Source organism: Durio zibethinus, chromosome 19 (assembly GCF_047325235.1).
Source record: "Durio zibethinus cultivar Kanyao isolate XHJ-2024 chromosome 19, ASM4732523v1, whole genome shotgun sequence".
Classification (NCBI taxonomy): Eukaryota; Viridiplantae; Streptophyta; class Magnoliopsida; order Malvales; family Malvaceae; genus Durio; species Durio zibethinus.
Window position 1 is genome coordinate 23,565,348 of NC_143180.1, and position 22,624 is coordinate 23,587,971.

The following is a 22,624-nucleotide window of genomic DNA, read 5'->3' on the forward strand; positions in this document are numbered from 1 at the left end:
TTCTAAATTTACTTATTGTGGATGACTAACAACAGATTTTTAAAATTCTAAATTTAATTAATTTTATTCATGTTGTTCACGCAACTATTTTGATTCTTGATTACGTATTAAGAGGGGACGTCAAACAAATCAAATTCGAAGTATAATGAAATTTGGTATTGCTTTATGTTAAGAAGTCCAAGAAATACCAAAAATGGCTGTGCCTATTCCTCAAAGCAGCCAAGAAATTGATCTGTCACTTTCTCTTAACATGCCAAATTAAACAAATCAACCTCATAATAATTATTATTTCTAAAGCTGCCTCATAGACGTCATTCATGCCTTGACCACCACACAAGGTGCTTCTTTCAAAGAATGCGGCCAGAACGGTGAAAGCGCAACAACCTTCCCAATAATGATTAGTGTTGGTGATACTAACTCTGCCGTTTTGATTTTATCAGCAAGATCCTTCAGCTCTGCAAAGACCTATATCATTACAAGAACAGCCATAATCAGTTGGCACCATCAAAACAAGATTTGAAATCCCATGGAAGGTAAGACTGTGATTTTATACAATTTTTATAAAAGAAAAAATTAATTAAATAAAATTTATACCAATAAATCTCATTGAAAGTAGACGGATTTAACACGATAACGTCCTTTGCCTTCAACAAATATAATATAATTTATTGGCATAAAATTTTTATATTCATCATGTCAATTCTAACGGGCGGTTTAGGATTATATTGAATTCTCACCAAATACTTCTACTAAATTACAATCATGCATTAATAACATTATCATGTGTTTGACATTGCAAATCTTACATAAAAAAGGAATCATTCAACTGTCAATTGGAAATTAAACCATAGATAATCACTTTAATCTCAATGTTGTAAAGAAATAATGAACATTTCGGCTTTGCTTGATAGAGTGGATAGAAAAATGAAAAGATGGAAAATTAGAAGGAGAGAAAAGTGAAAAGAAGAAAAACACATTTTTCTCTTCCCATTGGTATTTATGGTAGAAAAGATGGAAAAGCGAAAAGAAAATTAATTTTCTTTCCATCCATTACTTGGTAAAGTTGAAAATTGCTATTTATGTTATTTAACATTATACCCTTTGTAAGTCAAGAAAAAAAAAAGTAATACCTAAAAGAATGGTGAACAAACTTGTAAACATGGACACTTGACTTACACCTCTTTCATTTTCCCTCCTACCCTTCCAATTTGAAATGATTTATTTTTGTGAATAAAGGTGGAAAATAATCATCTTTCTTATTTTCTTTGCTCTCTTTTTTCTCTCTTACCAAGCACACCCATGATTCATTTTCTTTTCATTTTTGCACCCTCCCCTATCCATCCTTCCACTTTTCCACTATACCTAACACAACCTTAATTAAAAAGTTTGAAATAGAAATGTGATAATACATGCATGATATATAACATATAACGCATACTTACCATGCGTTGTTGAGGTGTGGTTCCTCGCTCAACTGCAGCAGCTGGTGTATCTGGTGGTAGACCATGATGTATCAACTTTAGAGCAAGAGAAGGGAGGGTTGATAAGCCCATATAAACCACTAAAGTTGAATCAGGGTCAGCAGCATTCTCTGCAACAAAGAGAGGATCTGTTCCCCCTTTTCTTGAGTGACCTGTGAGAAATCTAACACTATTTGCAACACCTCTATGGGTCAAAGGAATACCCAGCTCTGCTGCTATTCCTGAAGCAGCAGTAATACCTGTAAGGCAATAAGCATATTAGAGCTGAAAGGCATTTCCGACACATTCAGTTCTATATTAGTAAGATTTTCAATTCTTCTTCAACATGAAACATCTTTACTAAACAAGAATTGAGGACTATACCTTCAGTTCTATTTTAAAAGGTATACATTTAGTTCTATACCTTCAAGATTGAAGAAATTGTTTGTAAGTTTTAATTCTTTTGGGCATAGTGTCAAATGCATGTACCTACATTCCAGTAACTCAAAAAGATGCTATGCCCTATGCCCTATGAAAAATAGCTCCCCTTCATCATCCAAAATATTTCTTACCATTTGAAACTATTTTCAAACAAGCTAAGTAAGAATAATATGAATACAGGACATATGATCAACACACCTCTGCTTTACCCTTTATCTAAGCACTGTTATTTCAACACACAAAACACAATTCATCTCCTCTGTACTTTCCCGTTTGAGAAAATTTGAAAAGCTAATCAAGCATCATGTGATAAAAAAATCAATTGAAAAAATAATATGTTAAGTCCATATCACATAAAACCAATAGACTTTCGCAGTCGTTTCTCAAATTGAGGACATGAAATCAGAAAAGAAATGTTCACCAACATGGTGTAGTTACAGCCTTTTATGGTCAGTGAGGGATAATTTAACCTTCTACATCATTAAATTTTTCACCCCAAAGTCATTCGATATCCTAGAAACAAGGAAATTTAACCATGATAAATTGCTAATGCAACTTAAAGATTAGCTTACAGTATCATACCGGGGATAACCTTGACCTGAATCCCTTGCTGTTGCAGAAAGTCCATTTCTTCTCCACCCCTTCCAAATACCTGATAAAATTCGCAACAATTGTTCCAGAAAATGCCCCAAAAGGAACTAGACTTGAAAAGGCATTTCTACTAATTTAAGGGAAAAAAATGTTGGTATCTGTTTGAATGACTCACAAGTGGATCCCCTCCTTTTAGTCTAACAACAGTAGCTCCAGCTCCAGCAAAACTCAAGAGCAACTCATGTATCTCTTCCTGCAACAACAACAACAGAAATCAATCTTTTCACAATTGTGAAACCGTAGGATTAAAACGAAATAAAGAAAACCAAGCCGCAACTAATAAATTGTATAAGAAAATCTGAGAAATCCAATACAAATAAACCATCCAGAAATTGAAATAGTTTACCTGAGTTCGGCTATGATAGCCAGCAGTTTTGCCAACATAGAGAAGCCTAGCATCAGGGCCAACCAAGTCTAATACAGCATTAGAAACCAACCTATCGTACAACAAAAGATCAGCCATTTGTATGACTCTCACCGCTTTTAATGTCAAGAGCTCGGGATCTCCAGGTCCTGTCCCCACCAAGAAGACATTCCCTGGTCCAGTCCTGGGTTCTAGGGCCCCACAGCTCTCTCTCTTCTGTTTCAAAACCTGAAGCAGCCTCCTGAGCTCTGGCAGCTGCAAAGCGATGTCATTTAGCCTGATGGGGTCAGCATCAGGCGGGACGGAGCAAGACGCAGCATGGTCATCATTGTTAAGAGATTGCAGCCGGTGATTGTTGTTGTTATAGACCCAGTGGTCCCTTTGGTACCTCTGTAATGAGTGCTTCTCCGTGAATGGTGACGACGAAACACTAGAATTACACTGTAAACAACAAATGGTCGTAAATCCAAAGAATTGGGTTTCCTTAAATGCAAGGCAGGAGCAATAAAGAAGAAAAAAAGAAGCACCTCCGCTTTCTCGACAGCGCCATGTTCTTCAACAATCTTTGTGAGCTCGTCATTATTCACAGTTCTGGCAATGTTGTCAACGTCAAGCCCCCTGGCGGCTGAGGTTTGCTCTTCTGCCACAGCAAACAACCTTAATTTTTTTGGACGTGAAGTCAAGATGAGATTTTTAGGCAAATTGGGAAGTGGGTTTGTTGTTGATTGGCAGATTTGGATAAAGTGTTTCGTTTGACTTGGGAGATTTGGTGGTGATATTATATATGATTTTGAAGCCATTTTCTCTGCTAGGGATTTCAAGAAGGGTTTATCGCAGTATCCACGGCGGCGAGGTTTAGCGCCAGTACGGTGCAAAACAGCGAAACTCACCGCTCACCACCGCACGAGTATTTGCCCGTGCTGCATCTATCAATCGCCACCGGGTTCGGTCAAGAGCTAAAGGAAAAAATGGAGTTTTAGAGCAATCATTCGGCCTAAAGAAGATGGGAAAAAGACACTGGGGTTTAGTGTTTTTCTTTTTTTTTTTTTTTTAATTCAAGGGGTTTTCTTAGAAGTTAATTAAATAAACAAAAATTAAAATAAATTATAATTTTGGTAATATAATTGACAAAATTAAATATAAATCCATTATTTAAATTTTGATCATATATGGATTAACAGTATATAATCTTACATGACATAAATTTAAGTCCAGTATTTTTTTTTTGTCAAAATATTTAATAAATATTTTTTTATAAATTTTATATTTTAAAATAAGACCACTTTATATCAAAAAATTTTTATTTTATTTCTTTTTTTTTTTGTTTTTTTAAGATTTTAAATTTATTTTTTTTATGGGATCCGTTTAATACTAAAAGTTTGTTGTGCGTTCACCTTTTTCTATTATTTATTATTTTTATATTTAATACATATTTTTAAGATTTCAAATTTTTTTCTCACAAATATCAATATTATGTCATATGTCAAATTATTTTCTTCTTTTTAATTTGTTTTATTATTATTTATTATTTATTTAAATATTTTTATATTTTTTATAATATTTTATTTTGAGGAATGAATAGTTAATTATTTTATTTTCAAATAATATACCTTGAGACAAGTTGAATTTTTTTAAAGAGAAATGAACTCATGCATGCAATATATTTAAATACTTTGTCTTAAGTTATTTGGAAGTATATATAAGAAATTATATTTTATTATTTATTTGATTTTATACATATATATATGTATTATATTAGTAAGATTAATTTTATTTTAATTTAATAAATTAATATTTTAAATTCAAAATTGAAGTGTCAATGTGATACCCTATGTGAATTTTTTTTCTCATTTTTAATTTTTAATTTTTTTTTAATTTTTATTGGATAAATTTATAAGAAAAAAATGAGATAATTAAAATATGCACTTGTCATTCCTGTTTATTTTTTTATCTTTCGTTTTTTCTAATTAGATCACTTTTAAAAATATATATATACAAAGAATAAAGATGACAGAATAAAAAAACTTTACCCAACGCAATCTGAGTATTTTTGGTAGTAAATGTATAATGTTAGTAAAATCAATTACTAAATATTGTATAAGCAAGTTAAAATATAAAGTTAAATTAGTACTAAGAATGGCAAAGGGTCAAGTAGAAATTAGTTTTTACTTGTCCAGAACCCTTATTAATTACATCCAATTCCGTTATCAAAATATTATTTTTTTCATAATTGATCCATATATTTATAAACCATATCAACTAGACATGATTCAAAATTAATTTAATAATTTTAATTTAGTATAGTATTTATAAAATATTATTTTTAATATAAATTATATTTTAATTATATATAAACATAATTTTTTAAATTAAGTTAATATATTAAATTAAAATATTAAATAATAATTTTATTAATAAATATAAAAAATATATTTTTTATATATACCAAACTTAGGGTCGAAGTTATGTTACTTAAACTTGACTCTGAGATCTCATTTTTTTAAAAAAATTTAATATGCATTCGACTCAATTTTTGATTTGTAGACTTCTATATGATGTATGAAAGTGAAAAAAAATTGAAATAAAATAACGCACTTAAACACTTTTTGCTCTTATATTTTATAAGATTAAGGTTTAGAATGATTCTTAAATTATAATAAAATATTTAATATGATATTTAAATTTTAAAAATTTTTAATATAATATTTGAAGTGTTATTTATTCATCATACATCATTTGAAGTTAATCATATTAAAAATAAATACTATATTAATTAAAAATAAATTTTTACTTCATCACTTTGAAAAAAAAAAAAACAGCTAAGTTAATAGATTATATAAAGGTACATTTGACTGACATATTTTAAATTTTAAAAAATTTTGAAATGTTAGCATTTTGAAATATATTAATTCAAAATAATAGAATTTATAGTTTATTGTTTGGATAATTATCTTTTAGAAAAGAATATTAGGATTCTTTAACTCTAATACTTGCATTTTTCTTTATCTGTGGTCTTATTAGGCTCTTGTAGATATTATTTTTTTTAAAAAAAAATTTTAAATCCCTTATCGCTTAAGATTCATTTCATGAATTTTGGTTCCATGAACTCATATCACTTAAAAGTTACAACGAAATTTTGATTTGGCTTAACAAAGTCAGTAAATTGTAATAAATAGATAAATTTTTTATTCTTAAATATTTCAATTGATTAAATTTGATTTTTTTTATTAATAAATCTGATTTTAATTTGTATTTTCTCATCAAAATTCTGTGATCATTTTTAAAAAAGCAATTTTATGAACTCTTAACCACAAACACGGTGGATATTGACCTTATCATAAAATACACAGGTGAACTATATATAGTTTAACCTTGCATGCATCAAATCGGACATTAATCTTCGTAGCCACAAGACAAAGAGCATTTCTTTTGTGCATAGTGTGGCACCAGGCATAACATCAAAGTCTAAGTCATCCTTGTTCATCCCAACTGGCATTGCCCCAATCAATTTGCAAAGATTAGCAAGGGATCGCCGGCAAGCTCTCCACATATATATTCCAGGACAACCCCTTCTTTCAGCACTAAATGCTATGAGCTCAAAGTATAGTCCTTTCTAGTGAATGAAGCAGCCAATGAATCTCTCGGGATGGATATGTAACTCTGCAGGTTTTCCAATCTCTTCTTATTGCCCATGCATTCACAAAAACTAGTTCTTTGTGGCAGGTATTTCATGCCCTCCTTTACTGCATTTCCTGATTGTTTCTTGTGGCACTAATAATGGAACTGTAGGTTGCAATCTGAATGTTTTTAACACAGCTTTTTTTTTTTTCAAAGTTGATTGTATCAGGAAAAGAGATTGTAAGTGTTGAGATTTGAACCCTAAATCTATTGAATATCATCTTCATTTACAAAAACAAAAGAAAAAAAATGATCAGCATTGTAAAAGGTCATTAGTTGACATAATGCAGAAGAAAACCTTGCAGGTCTCTCAATTTTATATGGATGTGAAACAAAGAGGATGAAATTGAATGAAAGAAAGAGAATGGAACAATCCCCATTGTTTTCTTTATTAATTGGCAAAATGTTTATTATTAGTCATAAGCTTGACATATTGAAATTGTTGTCTTAACCAACAGTAGGCATATTGGTAACATTGCCATTATTGTCAAGGACAAGGTAAACACGATTGCAGCAAAAATCAGCAAAGCCAACTCTTCCTGGTGTTATTATCTCCACAGTTACTTCAGGATTGTCCTTTTCAATTGTTGCTTTAGCTACTTGTCCATTGTTTCCCAATAATTCAGGCCACCTGAATTTATGTCCTGCCAGAACAAAAAAAAAAAAAATCACGTTTCTCCAATGTTATTTTGTTAATTATAAAGACTAATACAACTTTTTGTTGAAATGAAAATTTTGCATGTCCAATTAATTAGAAAGAATAAGGGAAAATGAGAAGATAAAACATACCATGAGAGCAGCAAATAGGATCAGTGCAAGAACCGCTTGCGCAGGGTGGATAACGAGGCCAGGTGCCTTGAGACATGTTTCTCTTTGTTATGTTTAGATTCAATAATTTGCTCTCTTATACATAAATTTCTCTATTTATTCAAAAATGGTAAGATACAAATTTATAGAAAGAAATCTAAATATTTTCTTGTAAAATAGAAAAAAAAAAAAAAAAAAAAAAAAAAAAAAAAAAAAACCTTATTTGGAAAATGCTTAAATTTTACATACATCCAACAATTTCAAGGTAATTTCATCCAACAATTTGAATATATATGTTAATTAACTTATTTTGAATATGAAATTTTTATAATCTAAAAAATTTAGGAATGAAATTCAAATAAATTTCTTTCCTTTATTGCTAGATACACAAAATATATAGGAATGCATGGCTGTTTATATCATTATTTTATCCTCAATACTAATTATATGACGATCTGAAGATTATAAAAAAAAAAGGGGGGGAATTCAGGTCTGATATTGTATTACTAGGTGTTTGATATTTCTCTCTTCTAGACCAAACTACAAACAAGAAATAAGTTCAAAGATTAATAATTTTAGGTTCCAAGATAAGATTGTTTTTTATTATCATAAGCAAACCTGACTATGATTCTTACAGACAGGATTAAAACTACACTAGACAGTCGAAACGCCTTATTATTACATGGTAAACTAAGAACCTTCTCATAATTTCACCCTTCAAAAGGTTTGAAGCAAAAACAGAGGATGGACTCAGTTTTGAAGATGGGATTTGTAGATACTTTGGCCAGAGGTAGCTGCAGTTACAGGACACAACCTAATAGAGAATGAGTATGGCACAGCCGGAATCAGATACTTTTCATGTACACAGGGTGTCCAGCTATCGTCCCCGCCAATACCCATGTGCTTGTGGTCAAGATGCACCTGCAAAACAAAAAAAAAATAACATGACAAGGTCATATTTCTTGATAGATGGGTGAAGGAATGAGATTCAAGTGAAGATTTTATATAAAACTAAATAAGTAACTGGCAGCAAATATACGAGTATCGATGAAAAAGATATCCGAAAATCTAAGCCTTACAAAACCTTCAATTTATTGCAAATTTAGCATGTGTGTATATGGATGTAAGTATACAAAAATGGATATGGTCCTACGTGGCAAAGAATCCTATTTACTGGTACTCAGAATATGATTTGTAATAGTATAGTTTGCAGTGGTGCAATATAATCTATGTTGCTGACTCTAACTAGCCAGAAAAGGGTTAGATTCTCAAAATTAGACTGCTTCAATAGAGAAAGGGGGATTGAGATCGAATATGTTTATTTCTCGAAGGAGTTTTCTGAACTGCTTTTAAACATTTGTTCTTAGTACTCTTTACCATATCATTTTCCGAATGACCTTGCTTTCTTTATAGAAATAACTCTTGTTAATAGATATGCATCATGTACAGAATTGATCTAATCAAATAGAAAGCACAGAACAGTTTATTGCATCACGTGTGCCCACACGTATGCACATTGATGTGCACACGCACACACACAGATATCTCTTACACCTTAAAAGATATCAACTGGTGTCTGGTATAAGTTTGTTTAACCTAAAATCAGAGAAAGACAAATTACCTCAATGTAATCCCCTTTGATAAGTTCTTCATTGCGTGTTGCTCGGTCAAGCTCTGCTGTGCTGTAATAACTAGCATTCATTTGCATAGGTGGAGATTTGCCATAAGTTGAAGCATAAATTCCATAGCCATCCTTGTTTTGAAATGTCACCCACCTGACATCTGCCCTACCCCCAGATTCCCCAGGAACAATATAAGGAACATGCATGCCATCTACCGTCTGCTCATAAACCCCAACATGTGCTGCAGCTTTTCGATCAGGATAGCACTCAAATGGCCCTCTTCCATACCATCTCACCTGGTCCACTGATTTTTCCAGGTGGAATTCAACTCCAACGCGTGGTAAAGGAGGAAGATTAGAAATTGGTTTTACAACGGAGTCCATAATGATGTCACCAGAAGAATGGATCGTGTAAAGCAAGTCCATTTTGATTAAAGCATCTGCTTTTGCCAACTCAGTTAAAGTACCATTCTCACCCTTATGGATGCCAAGGTAAACAACCAATATTTTCACAAGATGCTCAGTCTTATTTTGTATAGTACAGCTTTCTGTAAGAAAAACTATGTCATCCATATCGGCAGCTTTCCAACTAGAGTAATAACTACTCAGACCTCCCCCTTTGTCATTGTCTGTCGGTGCTCGCCAAAAGCATGGAAATACACCATTTTTCATTATAGGGACACCTTCAACCTGCAATTTACCACCAATTGTTTAGAAATTAGAACTTGCAACATTGTTTTACAGTGCCTTAGTTTGCAACAAAATTTTAAAGATATAAGGTAATTAAGAGAGAGAAACAGGAAAAACCTATAAAGTTTTGAAACAGATTTCAAATAAGGATCAAAAGTCCCCAAAAAAATTTCACTTCAAACCTATAAAGTTTGTGTGCACCGAGGGATTTGCACTCAAGACGAACTTGACTAAAACCCTCTCCCCTTGCCATCATCAGACCAAATAAAATACCACACATAGTCAGCAACCAAAATAGAGGAAATCCAAAATCCTTAGCAAACAACCATTATGATCTCTAATTAAAGCTTCTGTCCCAGAAGGACCTGGATTGCACTTGGCATTGGTTTTATGACACGAACTGCAACTTCTAGAATATGCAGCCTTTACTCCAAAGTTTTATATTACTAACTGAAAATTTAAGGTCTTCGGTTCTTAAACCAAAAACCTAAAAGCATTTACAAGGAGAAAGACAGCAAAAATATTTTGATTTACAAGATACAAAGCTGGGCTTGCTTTATTGCCTTCTTTCTGCCACTTTAGGAAACAAGCAAACATAAAAATAAAATGGGCAGCATAAGAAAGGCCATAGGCTTAGATTACCTTCCAGCCGTCAAGACTTCCAGTTTTCATATTCAATGTAATCTCCCATAACTTCTGCTGGCTAATTCTGATATTATCCCCAAGAATTTCAGCAGAAAGGACATCATCTTTTGTTTTGATTATCTGAAGAACTCAAAAGCATAATATTTAGCTGATTCAGAATAAACAAACCAGAAAAAAGGAGTGGAAGAGAACTTACATGAGGCAGCGTATCTCTCTTGGCAGGCAACTGGACTTGTGTAGATGAAACAACATGACCAGCTTCTACCCACCGTTTAGAGTGCAAAAGCTTAGCAGTGATTGTTAAAAATATTTCTTCAGCATCAGAGGAAACCCATAAAGGATACCATGGACCAGACTTCCATTCTATCTCATAGCTGCCCTGGGGTTCTATCACAGGAAGGGATAGAATTCCACATCCAAGTTCACACCCATCCCCATGAGCAGCCCATTTGAACTCCATTGCTTCTGTTGTCTCATAAAAATTAGTGTTCTTTATCTGCTAAGATCAATTTTGACTAGATGTTAAAAACAGACCACTTGAAGAGCATGCAGAAACTGGAAAAAAAATTAAAATATGAAGTACCTTGATCATGGTTTCTGTAAGAGAAACTTTGATTGGTTGATAGACATACTTAACCTCTGCAAACAATAATTGAGCCTATAAGTGGTCATGCAATTGGACAATTAAAATACAGATGTATCCTAACGAGTAAAGTGCTTCAGTGCAATAGAAATATGAAATTCAAATAGGATACCATGTAAGGCAGGGTGAGGAGTTCGGTCTGGCCATGTAAGACCATTCAAGCAAAAGTTTAAATCATTGGGAGAATCCCCAAAGTCACCACCATATGCCCAATATTTACTACCATTGTCATTGGCCTTCAATAGGCCCTATAAGCACAATGCAAAATATTAGTCATTCCAAACATAAAAAAATCGGTGAAAGAAATGGACAAAAAAGGACAACAGATTGAATGGGAGCAAAAGAAACAATTTCAGTATCAGAGGAGCCAGTATCAGTTGGCCAAATGGAACTGGCCCCTAGCATAGTCCTAGGTGCTTTAAAGATACATGGGTTCAGATCCTATGGGATTTATCATAAGTCATAATATTGCCACTGAAAAATAACTAAAAACAAAATTTAGAAGCAGAAGGATGAAATACTTGAGAGGAAATAGGTAAAAACTAACAGGGGAAGTATATTGGAGAAAAGCTTCATAGGAAACAAAAATTGTCTCAAAAAAAAATTTCTCTATATTTATTTGATTAAATGGCATCTAACTCTAACTTGGTGATGAAGTTCCTGTTTTATTTACTTGTAGCTGCACACAAACTTGGTAATTTGATGCTGGAAATTTTCAGAAGATAAATGTCTATATTGACCACCAATGCTCCTACTTATCACAGAAAAAGTCAAAGTATGAAACAAATGGCATCGAGAATGGGCATATTATCAATAACAAACAATAACTTTTTTTTCAAAAAGAAAAGATAGTTTAAAAGCGTCATGTCATTCCAATAAGGCTAAAAAGATATTTTTGAAGTAATAAATATATTTTATGGGAGGATTTCTTTTTCTCAGAATCTTAGCTTAATTCAGTGAACAACATATAAAGAGAAACAAACAAACAAAAAAAAAAGTTTTGTCCACTCAAAACCCTCATTCAATTTCCCTCGACAACAAAGCAGAGATAAGGAGAGTATATGAATAGAAAAGGAGAGAAGAACAATACACAGAGAGGGAAAAAGAGTGTCAGAGCGAGAGAGAGAGAGGGGGGGAGAAGAAAATAATTGTCGATAATAAGAGAGAGGACAGAGATGCAGAAAAGAAAAGAGACAAAAGCCATATTCATCCCCAACAGTTTTTGCCAAGAAGTAAATCCCATTTTATGATATAAGCATAAGATGCTTATATTAGAGTTAGCAATGCCTTTATCGCTTAAGTCCACGTACTTTTATTGTAAGTTGAGTAATTGTTTTACATTTTATGGAACCAATGAATGAAACGGACACTATTTGGTGAAATTAATTTTGGCATGACATATGATTCTTTACATTCCTAAAGGTCCTTAACAGAGGATTCTCAACCTGGTCAACCCACTCCCATATAAAGCCACCTTGGAGGCCAAATATGTTATCAATTGCTTCCCAATATTCATGTATATTGCCATTGCTGTTTCCCATTGAATGTGAATACCTGATATTATTGCAAAGATGACCTTGAATTAATATAATGGCATGGCTGTGACAATAAATTACTGCAGGTCAAAGTGTTATTATAAAAATAAAAGGAAAAGAATAAAGATGTAAAGAAATGTGTTAATATCAAGGAGATGAAAATCACATACTCGCACAAAATCAAAGGACGTGTTTCATTTGGATCTTTTGCAATCTTCACTATGTCCCAGATGCGCATATACATTGGGCATACAATATCGGTAGATGGGGTTCTAGATCCACCACCTTCATAATGTACTAGTCGTGAAGGATCCCTCCCACGAATCCATCCTAAATAAAGTCTCCACATCAATAAGTGACAAGAGAAGAAATAACATAAAAGGAGAAACATAAAGCATATTCCTGAGGTACGGTTAACAATATAAGTAAAAGCTGTTGTATGAGGGGAACAATGGGAAACCTGATTGTACTTTGATTTTGACGAAATGACTCTAATTCTGGCATGAGCAAAGGTATGCAAAGAAAAAAATATTTTTTGAAACAAGGAAGCAGTCAAATTCTGAAAGTTAAAGGTATCTCTACCCGCAATATGATAACAGTGGCAGCCAAGGGAAGAGAAAAAGAACTAATTGTGGAAGTTTAAAAATCAAAAGTAGTCTACAAGCACCTAAGCTTTTTAAAAAAGCTTAGACTATTTTTCTAGTAAATGTTTCATTACCAGAGATACTTGGAAAGTCCTGATAAGAGAGTCAGAAGCAGAAAAAACTCATAATAGTTGCTGGCAGAAACACAACATTTAATGGTAAGTAAATAGTAGAATGCAGTACCAGCTGAAGCAGAATGATTAGGTCCATATCCAGATTCATTTCCTAAGGACCAAGAAAAAATGCAGGCATGGTTTTTGTCCCTTTCCACCATGCCTATAACACGGTCCATCATTGCGGCAGCCCAACTAGGTTCCTGAGTTGGATGCTTCAGATGTCCAGAAAGATCAAAACCATGTGTTTCAATATTGGCTTCATCAATCATATACATACCGAACAGGTCACACAACTCATACCAACGGGGATGTTGGGGATAGTGGCTGTTTCTCACAGCATTGATATTGTTTTGCTTCATTACAACCAAATCCTGAAAGAAAAAAAAAATGAATGAATATGTATTCCAAGAAAAATGAATGAATATGTATTCCAAGGGTCCAATTCAGCCATCAATGTAAGCTGCAACAACTTTGCAGTAAGAGATAACAGTTGACAAAGACAGATGTCATTACCTTAACCATGCAAGATTCTATGTTTGTCTTCCCCAAACGTGGATGATGCTCATGCCTGTTCACACCTCTTATTACAACTGGATGCCCATTAAAAAGTAGCTGCTTTGGGGCTTTTGATACTTGTCTTATACCAACTAGGCATGATTCACAGTCAACTATGTTGCCAGATGCATCCTTAAGTATGATAACCAGAGTGTATAGATTTGGCTGCAGGAAATGGCAACAAGCAAGCAATAAGCAATTTGCATTAAAACGGATAGATTATAACGTATAACTAGTGCTATCTCAGCAAAATAAGAGTAAATAATGATATTGAATCCCCATGAGGCATAAGAAAGCATTTAAACAAACAAACATATAAGTAGCATTAAAAGCACAGCCCATTTCTATGGACTTGAACCCCAACCTTTCCAGCTGCCACTGAAAAAAAGGAGAACAAAGAAGTGGAGAATCCTAGAGGATCTAGACTAGAATGGCAGATAAAAAAAGGGGGGAGGATGAAGGTGCACTTTAAGTTTCTGAATATATATATATGATAATATAAATTTTAAATAAACTTGAATTGACTGAGGATCTTACCTGTTCAGCAGACCATAGCTTGGGCTTTTCCAGTTTCCCCACCAGCATATAACCATGAAAACCTAGAGTTCCAGTGGGGAAGGGCTTGAGCCTTATGTTAGCCACGTTTGATGAAAGTAGATCAATGTTTCCATCATGGTTGTACCAGCTCCCAGCATCATATAATGCAGCTTCTATGATAAAGTTCGTAAGCACTTTATCTTTAGATGTTTCTCTTGAGCAATCTATTTTCACTTCAACCTGAATAACGTTTATATTTGATGCAATATATTACAACTTTTAGTATATAACAATTGTTTATAGGAGAAAAGTTCTAATGCACCTGAAACAAAAGAAAATAAGATGTAATAAGCTAATGAAATCAACAATTGTTACTGCTTAGGGTTTTATCTTAGTAATTATTTAACTGCTTATGACTTAGTGATTGCATTAAGCACAACTTCATAAATAATGATAAAAAATTTACCACTCTTCTTACAATCAAAATTTCCTATCCTGTGTTAGAATGAAGTGGAAAGCATTTTGAAATTTTGCAGTTTATGCATTGGCTCCTTGTTCTTCCTACTTGATCCAACATCAGCAACATAGCTCCATTCTAGTGTCAAAAGGACCATATTTTGCTAAATCATTGGGTACAAAATGAAGAATTTAAAATGAAGCTCTGTAAGAATGCAGCTATGACAGTTCAATGAATTAGAATCTTCTGCAGGTTTGAAAGTCTTCTTTAACATTCCTATCTGCAGCATTCTCAAACACACTAGTTAGCCCATTGATCCCCGTCCAATTTAATTAAAGGAATGTAAGAATAAGTGAGGAGAACTAGAATATGGGGAGGAGAAAAACGCTTCCATGGCACCTCAAATCAAAATGCAAGACCAAAAACAAGTCCTAAGAATTAATATATAATAAAAAATCTCTGAAGAACAATAACTCAATCATTAAGTTGCAGTGAAGTATTTTGACAAGCCTTATAAGAACTAAACCGTTTCAGCATCAAATATATCACGATTCCATTTGAGGATATTATCTAGAAAGTGCCACCCAGATTTAGAACTCATTGCTACACTTCAGCTTATTATACCATGTGTCCAAAGGCAATAAGTTGTCACATCTATGAACAGCAAGTGGCAAATATGATCTATCAGTAAAATCAATCAACTTGTATCAGCACACAAATCCATAAAACTGATAAACTCAATTTGAGATGCACATACAAATAACAAATATGATCACAGATGAACATAACTAGATCAAGTTCTTTATCCAACTGAAAACAACATAGTTTGAACTCAAGGCACGTATAATTTTTGCAATCAATACTCTTAAAAATGCTTGGGATACTCTTGCAGTAAGTAAATGCTACCTCTATATCTGCATAGGAAAAATTGCCAGCCAAGTTTGATTTAAAAAAGTAATCCGCAATGAAGACCTGCATAAAAATTATTTTGGTTTATTTTAAAATGAGACAAAGTTATATGATACCAAAAGGAAGAGGGGAAAAAAAAAAAGAAAAAGAGATATCTAAGTATAAATCTACAAGATCAGGACTTAATTTTTTTACTTTGTCACAAATATTTGGCACGAGGTTCTAAAAATTTTTATTCCATAGGCAGTCTATTGTAGTATGGAATGGATATGATCTAAAAATGACATAGAATTGCTTGCATATATTCATCACAAGACAAAATTGGAAAAAAGTGAACTTTGACACAAGGCAAAAGAGGCATAAGCCTTTCTACCCAATAAGTTGTAGTCTCCTTCCAACAAGTTCAAAGTTGTTGCAGTTCACTCAAATCATCTAATCAATCCTACTAGTTATTACTCATTGCACTCAGTATGTTACAAACTTGTGAATTATTAAGTCAACCAAGTTCATAATAAAAAGCACAAGATGATCCTTGCAAATTGTAACAACTAAGTAGGCCACCAAAGGAATTCTGTACCAAAATTAATGGATGGTACTGGCAATAGTTGGCCAATTTTTATGTAATTCATTTTTCACATTGGGTATTGTCTGGAAAAGAAACCTTTTCGTGTGTTATTTTGGATGGGAAAACCTTTATGAGAACTTTTGATGTTTCTTCCAGAATATATTAGCACTTAAAATAAAGTTATAACAGGTAAAATAAATAAGCACCAACTGAAACAAGTGACGCTGCAGACCAACATGATTACCCACGCATGATAAGCACCATAACACAGACAACTTGATTTTCATATGGCGGATATCATTAGACACTTTGTAAATCAGACATTAATTAACAAAAACCTAAGACATATTTTTACAAGTTCATATATTGCAAAGCAGTATTCAACATGCTGTTGATCACAGTCACCTAATTCAAACTCTTAAATCAGCTAATTTCACACAACTCCAGCCATCATAACTAAACTTTCCTCTTAAGAAAACTATTTAAATGATTTGCCTTTTTTTTTTCATTTTTCACATAATGACCTAAGTCATATGACAAATCTAACCCAGCTTTTATCATTTGTCTGCCCAAAGGACCAATCAACAAGAAGTTGACAAAAGGCTAAAGTACTCCAGCCTCCAAAAGAAAAAAATTGACAAAACTTTCCCAAGACAAGAAACTGCCTAAGTAAACTCCTATTGCCTCCTAGAGATTTCCTTGCAAGTTTCATGGTCATGAGTGCACAAAAACTTCAAACCTATAATCTAATATGCAATCAATTTTCCTGAGATATTCTTGTTATCTAATTTAGTCTATATTCCTCAAATAGGGATATAATTTCAAGAACATCCTTATCAACCGAGAAAATAGAAGCAATTCATGTTAAAAAAGACAAAAAAAGAAAGATGCAAGAAGAACGGATTTAAAGTATGGTGTCTGTGCAAATAGTTTTATACGCATATAAAGCCTCCGGTGCTTCTCTGCAACATCTACCATCCAATAACTTACCTAACAGTGAAAAAGTAACAATAGTAACAAAGATGATGAGAATATACCTGTGGCTTAGAAAGGAGATGTACATCTCGATGAATACCAGATAACCACCAATGATCTTGGTCCTCAAGGTAAGATCCATCACTCCACCTAAATACTTGAACAGCTAGAACATTCTTCTTGTCCGAATCACATGAATAGCAATAATCTGTTACTTCGAACTCAGCGGGCAATCTACTATCCTGACTGGCCTAACACAATGGAAAAGAATTAGATAATAGGCACAACAAAGGATACCAAATCAAAGGCTCTCATAAAGGTTATTATGTGGAGCGGCTGCTCATTTATGCAAGATAAACTGTCAAGAGATTATTTTGGAATTATATTTGGAAGCTGCTTCAGATGATATTCCTGTATGAATAAAACAATGCTCTCTGACAAGCTTGTGTGTGTGAATCTGTGTATGGTTTCTTTCTTTTTTTTCTTTACGCAATTGATTTCTATAGATGTTCATAGTCCAATGACACCATGAAATTCTAACATATAATTCAAGATTTTTCATCCTTTCTCCTAAAGAAAGGCTTCAATTTAGGAGCAACTAATTTCTACCAACAATATTCATATAAAGTGAAATTGAGGATAGAAAATGGTTGAGATTAAATTTTCTCAAATATGTATTTTGGGTAAGCTATTAATGAATTAAAATATTTATGGTTGATTCATGGCCAAGTCCCATGAAATTGTATCCGACCCATAGATTGAGAATGGTGTCACTAAATTCTAACTTCTAAGGAAAAGTACCTATTCCACGTCGTTACTTTAACAAGAAATATCTTAATTCATTCATAAAAGAACACGTCTCCCATTTCTCAATTCCCCATCATCTCTCGAATTCAAAAGATTAAAAGTGCCTGAACTCAATTGACAACATTTCTATATATGAGAAAACTTTCATGAAATAAATAAAATACTACAGCAAGTATGACGCATTATATACCTGTACCCAATGGGGACCCCATTTATCCATGCACAGAAGGCAGAATCAACCGCTTCAAAGTGCAACAAAATCCTGCGACCTGCAAAATATTAAATACTATTTTATCATAAGTTTGTTATTGTAGAATTTGCAGCAACAGAGCATATAAAACACAATAAGCAATAGTAATTCAGGATATGAAGAAAAGATTAGAGGATAAAAATACTATGAAGAGGTATATGAATTCGCATATGTTGCCTTAATAGTCTCAGACTTGTATTACTGGAGGATGTGCACATGCATTTATTAACACTTTACACATATAGAGAAAATCCCCAAAAATGATCACTGAGAATATGCCTTGTAACACATAATCGGATTTCCCATGCGACTGAATTGGAACTGTAGCAACCAATAAATTAATTGTACAATTTGAAATGTGCAAAGAATATTTTTCTTGATTGAAAATTCAATAACTAGCACAAAACACAAGCTCAGGAATGACCCAGAAAGTGTATGTGTCACGGGTTGAGACTTAAGCTCTGAACCCGCGCGGTTTCGGGACCCGGGCATTCACCCTTCCGACGTCCCAGATCAGCCTTCCGCCACGGTTCACACCCTTGTGAGGTATTGTCCGCTCTGGCCCCCCTGACCTCACGGTTTTGTCCTATAAAAGGCACCTCACAAGGCGGAGATGGTGTGAACCCTTTTATACCCCAGGGACCTTCCTATTATGTTCGATGTGGGATTCAGGACTCCCTTTTAGGTCCGTGACATTCTCCCGCACCCAACCTCGTGACACCCTCGTCACGGAGGCCGGCCACCCTGCCTACCTCCCTCGAGGTGCTCGGCGTGGATCGAACGGTTTAGGGCTGGCTCTGATACCACTTGTCACGGGTCGAGACTTAAGCTCCGAACCCGCGCGGCTCCGGGACCTGGGCATTCACCCTTCTGACGTCCCAGATCAGCCTTCCGTCACGGTTCACACCCTTGTGAGGTATTGTCCGCTCTGGCCCCCCTGGCCTCACGGTTTTGTCCTACAAAAGGCGCCTCACAAGGCGGAGATGGTGTGAACCCTTTTATACCCCAGGGACCTTCCTATTATGTTCGATGTGGGATTCAGGACTCCCTCTTAGATCCGTGACATATGCACATATTTAGGAGGTCCAGCAAAAATCATTTATAAGTGGAAAAAGGAACTCAAACAAAATAAATAATAAACAGACATGTGGAAGTGAAAACAACTTCAACAGTTTCATTTAAAGCATACCAATGAAGTGAAAACAGATTTAAAGAAGAAAGTTACAACCAAAACGTATTAGCAGAATAAAAACCCTCTAAATTACAAACACATTCAAATAGATCATACCCTTCCATTCTTTAGGAATTTGAAAGTATGTCCTGTAGCAGCCTGTAGGGTTATCTGTAGGAACATGAGGAGGATCAAGCGGAATTGGATACACAATATTTGTGTAAATAGGCCGATCAAATCCATGCATTTGCCAATTGGAAGGAACTGTTTCAATTGCAAAAGATAAACTTCATTAGAGAATTTTGTTCAGGAAATGATGTGGAACTGAAGATATTTAAAAATCCAAAGACAATTTAGAATGAAGAAAAAACAATCAGGGTCCAGTACAACTGTGAAGCTCAAGAATAATAACAAATAAGAAGATAACAAAATAAAAGAAGTGGCAAATAACAAAATATCAATAAGCGATTCTTATCAAACAATGAACATCAAACTGCTTATCTAAACTCATAATTTGCCTATAGTTCATCCCTGACTGTGATGTCCATACAGGGCAGGCAATTTTGACAGGAGCCTAGGTGCTTGTGCCACCCAAACCTGACTGAGGTGGGTTTCTTTTTAAAAGGGATGACACATAACTAAAAATTGAAAAACAAAAGCAATGTAGGTAAAGTCCGAGTTAGCATGCCCAAGAAAAAAAAAAGAAAAAAAAATTATACCATACACGTTAACATATCTTACCTGGCAAAGTTTCCCAATCAGAATCCTGAAATGCACTTTCATAAAAATTCTTTGGAACAGCAGCAGGATTGGGAGCCAGTAAAAAGTTCCAATAACCAGACAAAGACTTGACAAAAGGCAAGCCTTTAACCCAAAAAGCAGCACTTCCAAGTGCACTCTGAACAGCATCATCGTTCCAAACAGCAGCGTTGGATACTGAAAGGTTCACTTTATTGCGTTCATACCAGTATCTAAGAGATCCTATCCATACAACAGTGAGTTAGGAATTCACAATTCAGAAGTTGAACTGGTGAACAAAACATACAGATCAAATCTCAGTTTATATGTCTATGGGAGCAACATTATTATCATAAGTAAATCAGATTCATAGAACAGCATATTAAGTTACACTTGGTAACTTTACCCATTAGAATGGATCAGGCCAACTCTCATGCAAGCAAAAACAAGGAGTTCACACAAAACTCAAGTTCCTTTGCAAACACTTGCTAACATTTCATAATAAAAAAATGAAAAATATATCTTAAGCAAAAAACAACTCAAACATACACGTATCGACTGTGATCACAACCAAGTTCTTAAACAGCACCATGTGAACTAACTTTGGCACTTATTACCTTGAATTGCGTAACTAAAGCAACTAAAAGAAAATACACTCTTTATGAAAAGAAAATCTGAATATCAATAAAAAATACTCAAATCAATTGTCACTAAATTATAGTAAGTTACTCCCACAACCTTTTACTTGTACTTCAAAATCAATGGAACCAAAAGTGTAAAATCAAAATGAAAAGCCAACACTTCAAAAAACAAAATAAAAACAATATTAATAATGATTAAGTACTAACTGTAAACTCAAACTAAACAAAACCCAGTAGAAAAAAGGACAACAAAAATCAATTCTTGGTCAAAAACAATGAAACAAAGTAAACCCAAGTAGCAATTTTTAATCTAAACATCAATCAATATAGTATTAGTAAAGAATGAATCTTGAACAGATACATAAAAATGCAAGAAACACCCAAAGCATAAAATCTGAGTGAAATAGAAACTTCAAAAAAGACGATCAACAAAAAGGCAGATGTTAACGAAATATTAACTTTTAACTCAAACTGAACTAAACCCAGAAACAAAAAAATCCAACAAAAAAAAAATCAACACTTTGATCAAAGAAAAAAAAAACAGTAAAGAATGAACCTTCAACAGAGTCATGGCAACGCAAAGTAACATGAGGATCTCTTTTTCTCCATTTAATAAAAGAGGGATCTTCCCACACTTTGTAACCGTTTTCTGATGGAAAAACAAGCTGTCCCACAATCAAAGATGCCATTTTTCACTTTTCAGCACACCCTAGAGAGTGAAGATTCCAATGAAATCAAAAAGTCGCGGAGAGAAGAGTTTTTTTTTTAAATATTATCTGATCTGATCAGTATTTGTGACGTGACATTGTTGTCGTCTTACGTTGTTACTTGCCACGTTGGTAACTTGCTTCGAAAATAACGGTGACCTGCCAACATTATCCTTCATTTAGTTTTGTTTTTTCTCTCTTTAAAAAAAAAATATCAATTTTAAAATATATATATATATATATGAAAACTTACGTAGTAAAAATTTCAGAATATCTAAGAATTAAGATACAAAATGAAAGTTATAATTCAATAATTTGACTTTAAATTTAAAAATAAAAGAAATTTATCTCGGTTTGTTGTTAATTTTTATTCGCTTATAGAATATAAATTTTTTCCTCATAAATAAAAAAAATAACAATAGGAGGAAGATAAAAGAATTAAAGGAAAAATATATTAATTCCTTAATTAACTTATAAATCTTTTGTTTATTCTTTCTTTTATATAAACTAATAAAAATATATAATTTGGTTGAATTTGATTTTTTTTATATTTTAATTCAAAATTTAATCTTAACTTAATAAATATATTTAATATCTAAATTTAATATAAATTGAATAAAAAAATTATTTTAATCAAACATAATACTATGATTTTTAATTAATTTTTGGTTTTTTTAATTTCTTTCTCATTCTTAAAATAAAATATAATCTTATCAAGGATTTAAATTAAATTTATAAATCATCTACTAAAAAATTATCAACAATAAAAATCGAACATAAATATTATTTTAATAAAATTTTTAATATATTTAAATAAAATTATATATAAAATAATTATTTTTATTTTATAAAAATTTAAAATTTATATAAAAACTAATAAAAATATATAATTTAATTCAATTCAATTTTTTTTCTTTTCTTTCACATCTTAATTCATAATTTAATCCAAACTTAATGAATACATTTAACATCAAAATTCAATCTAAACCGAATAAAAAAATCAATTTTAATCAAACC

At 32.9% G+C, this 22,624-nt stretch overlaps 3 protein-coding genes across 4 annotated transcripts; all 3 read right to left on the reverse strand.

Annotated features, from left to right (window-relative positions):
- Positions 1–134: 134 nt before the first annotated feature.
- Positions 135–3,955, reverse strand: LOC111309975 (S-adenosyl-L-methionine-dependent uroporphyrinogen III methyltransferase, chloroplastic-like). The gene is made up of 6 exons (XM_022909019.2): positions 3,444–3,955; positions 2,899–3,357; positions 2,668–2,745; positions 2,484–2,553; positions 1,443–1,720; positions 135–465 (listed from the first exon to the last, which is right to left on the reverse strand). The coding sequence occupies exons 1-6, from the start codon at positions 3,714–3,716 to the stop codon at positions 316–318; spliced, it is 1,308 nt and encodes a 435-aa protein (XP_022764754.2). The 5' UTR covers positions 3,717–3,955; the 3' UTR covers positions 135–315.
- A 2,966-nt stretch (positions 3,956–6,921) lies between these two features.
- On the reverse strand, positions 6,922–7,594 carry LOC111309978 (glu S.griseus protease inhibitor-like). Its single transcript, XM_022909025.2, has 2 exons — positions 7,384–7,594; positions 6,922–7,238 (listed from the first exon to the last, which is right to left on the reverse strand). The coding sequence occupies exons 1-2, from the start codon at positions 7,457–7,459 to the stop codon at positions 7,042–7,044; spliced, it is 273 nt and encodes a 90-aa protein (XP_022764760.2). The 5' UTR covers positions 7,460–7,594; the 3' UTR covers positions 6,922–7,041.
- A 380-nt stretch (positions 7,595–7,974) lies between these two features.
- On the reverse strand, positions 7,975–21,636 carry LOC111309977 (glycoside hydrolase family 2 protein). 2 transcript variants are annotated; one of them, XM_022909020.2, is made up of 17 exons: positions 21,457–21,636; positions 20,263–20,502; positions 19,639–19,785; positions 18,291–18,369; positions 17,356–17,539; positions 15,751–15,816; positions 14,388–14,627; positions 13,809–14,015; positions 13,363–13,666; positions 12,706–12,865; positions 12,446–12,554; positions 11,113–11,248; positions 10,941–10,996; positions 10,554–10,853; positions 10,355–10,477; positions 9,023–9,712; positions 7,975–8,322 (listed from the first exon to the last, which is right to left on the reverse strand). In XM_022909020.2, the coding sequence occupies exons 1-17, from the start codon at positions 21,587–21,589 to the stop codon at positions 8,152–8,154; spliced, it is 3,345 nt and encodes a 1,114-aa protein (XP_022764755.2). In that variant the 5' UTR covers positions 21,590–21,636; the 3' UTR covers positions 7,975–8,151. The 2 variants fall into 2 exon arrangements, with proteins under 2 accessions (XP_022764755.2, XP_022764758.2); XM_022909023.2 differs by having other exon boundaries at positions 17,356–17,544.
- Between the last annotated feature and the right edge of the window lie 988 nt (positions 21,637–22,624).

Excerpts from the sequence above, each read along its gene's own strand:
- LOC111309975 (XM_022909019.2), bottom strand. The coding sequence starts at position 3,716 with ATGGCTTCAAAATCATATATAATATCACCACCAAATCTCCCAAGTCAA. Across the intron at positions 3,358-3,443 it reads GCGCTGTCGAGAAAGCGGAG|TGTAATTCTAGTGTTTCGTC; the intron begins GTGCTTCTTTTT and ends TGTTGTTTACAG. Across the intron at positions 466-1,442 it reads CCACACCTCAACAACGCATG|GTCTTTGCAGAGCTGAAGGA; the intron begins GTAAGTATGCGT and ends GTAATGATATAG.
- LOC111309978 (XM_022909025.2), bottom strand. The coding sequence starts at position 7,459 with ATGTCTCAAGGCACCTGGCCTCGTTATCCACCCTGCGCAAGCGGTTCT. Across the intron at positions 7,239-7,383 it reads TCCTATTTGCTGCTCTCATG|GACATAAATTCAGGTGGCCT; the intron begins GTATGTTTTATC and ends TTGTTCTGGCAG.
- LOC111309977 (XM_022909020.2), bottom strand. The coding sequence starts at position 21,589 with ATGGCATCTTTGATTGTGGGACAGCTTGTTTTTCCATCAGAAAACGGT. Across the intron at positions 20,503-21,456 it reads TTGCCATGACTCTGTTGAAG|GATCTCTTAGATACTGGTAT; the intron begins GTTCATTCTTTA and ends TTGTATGGATAG. Across the intron at positions 18,370-19,638 it reads AATTCCTAAAGAATGGAAGG|GTCGCAGGATTTTGTTGCAC; the intron begins GTATGATCTATT and ends AATATTTTGCAG.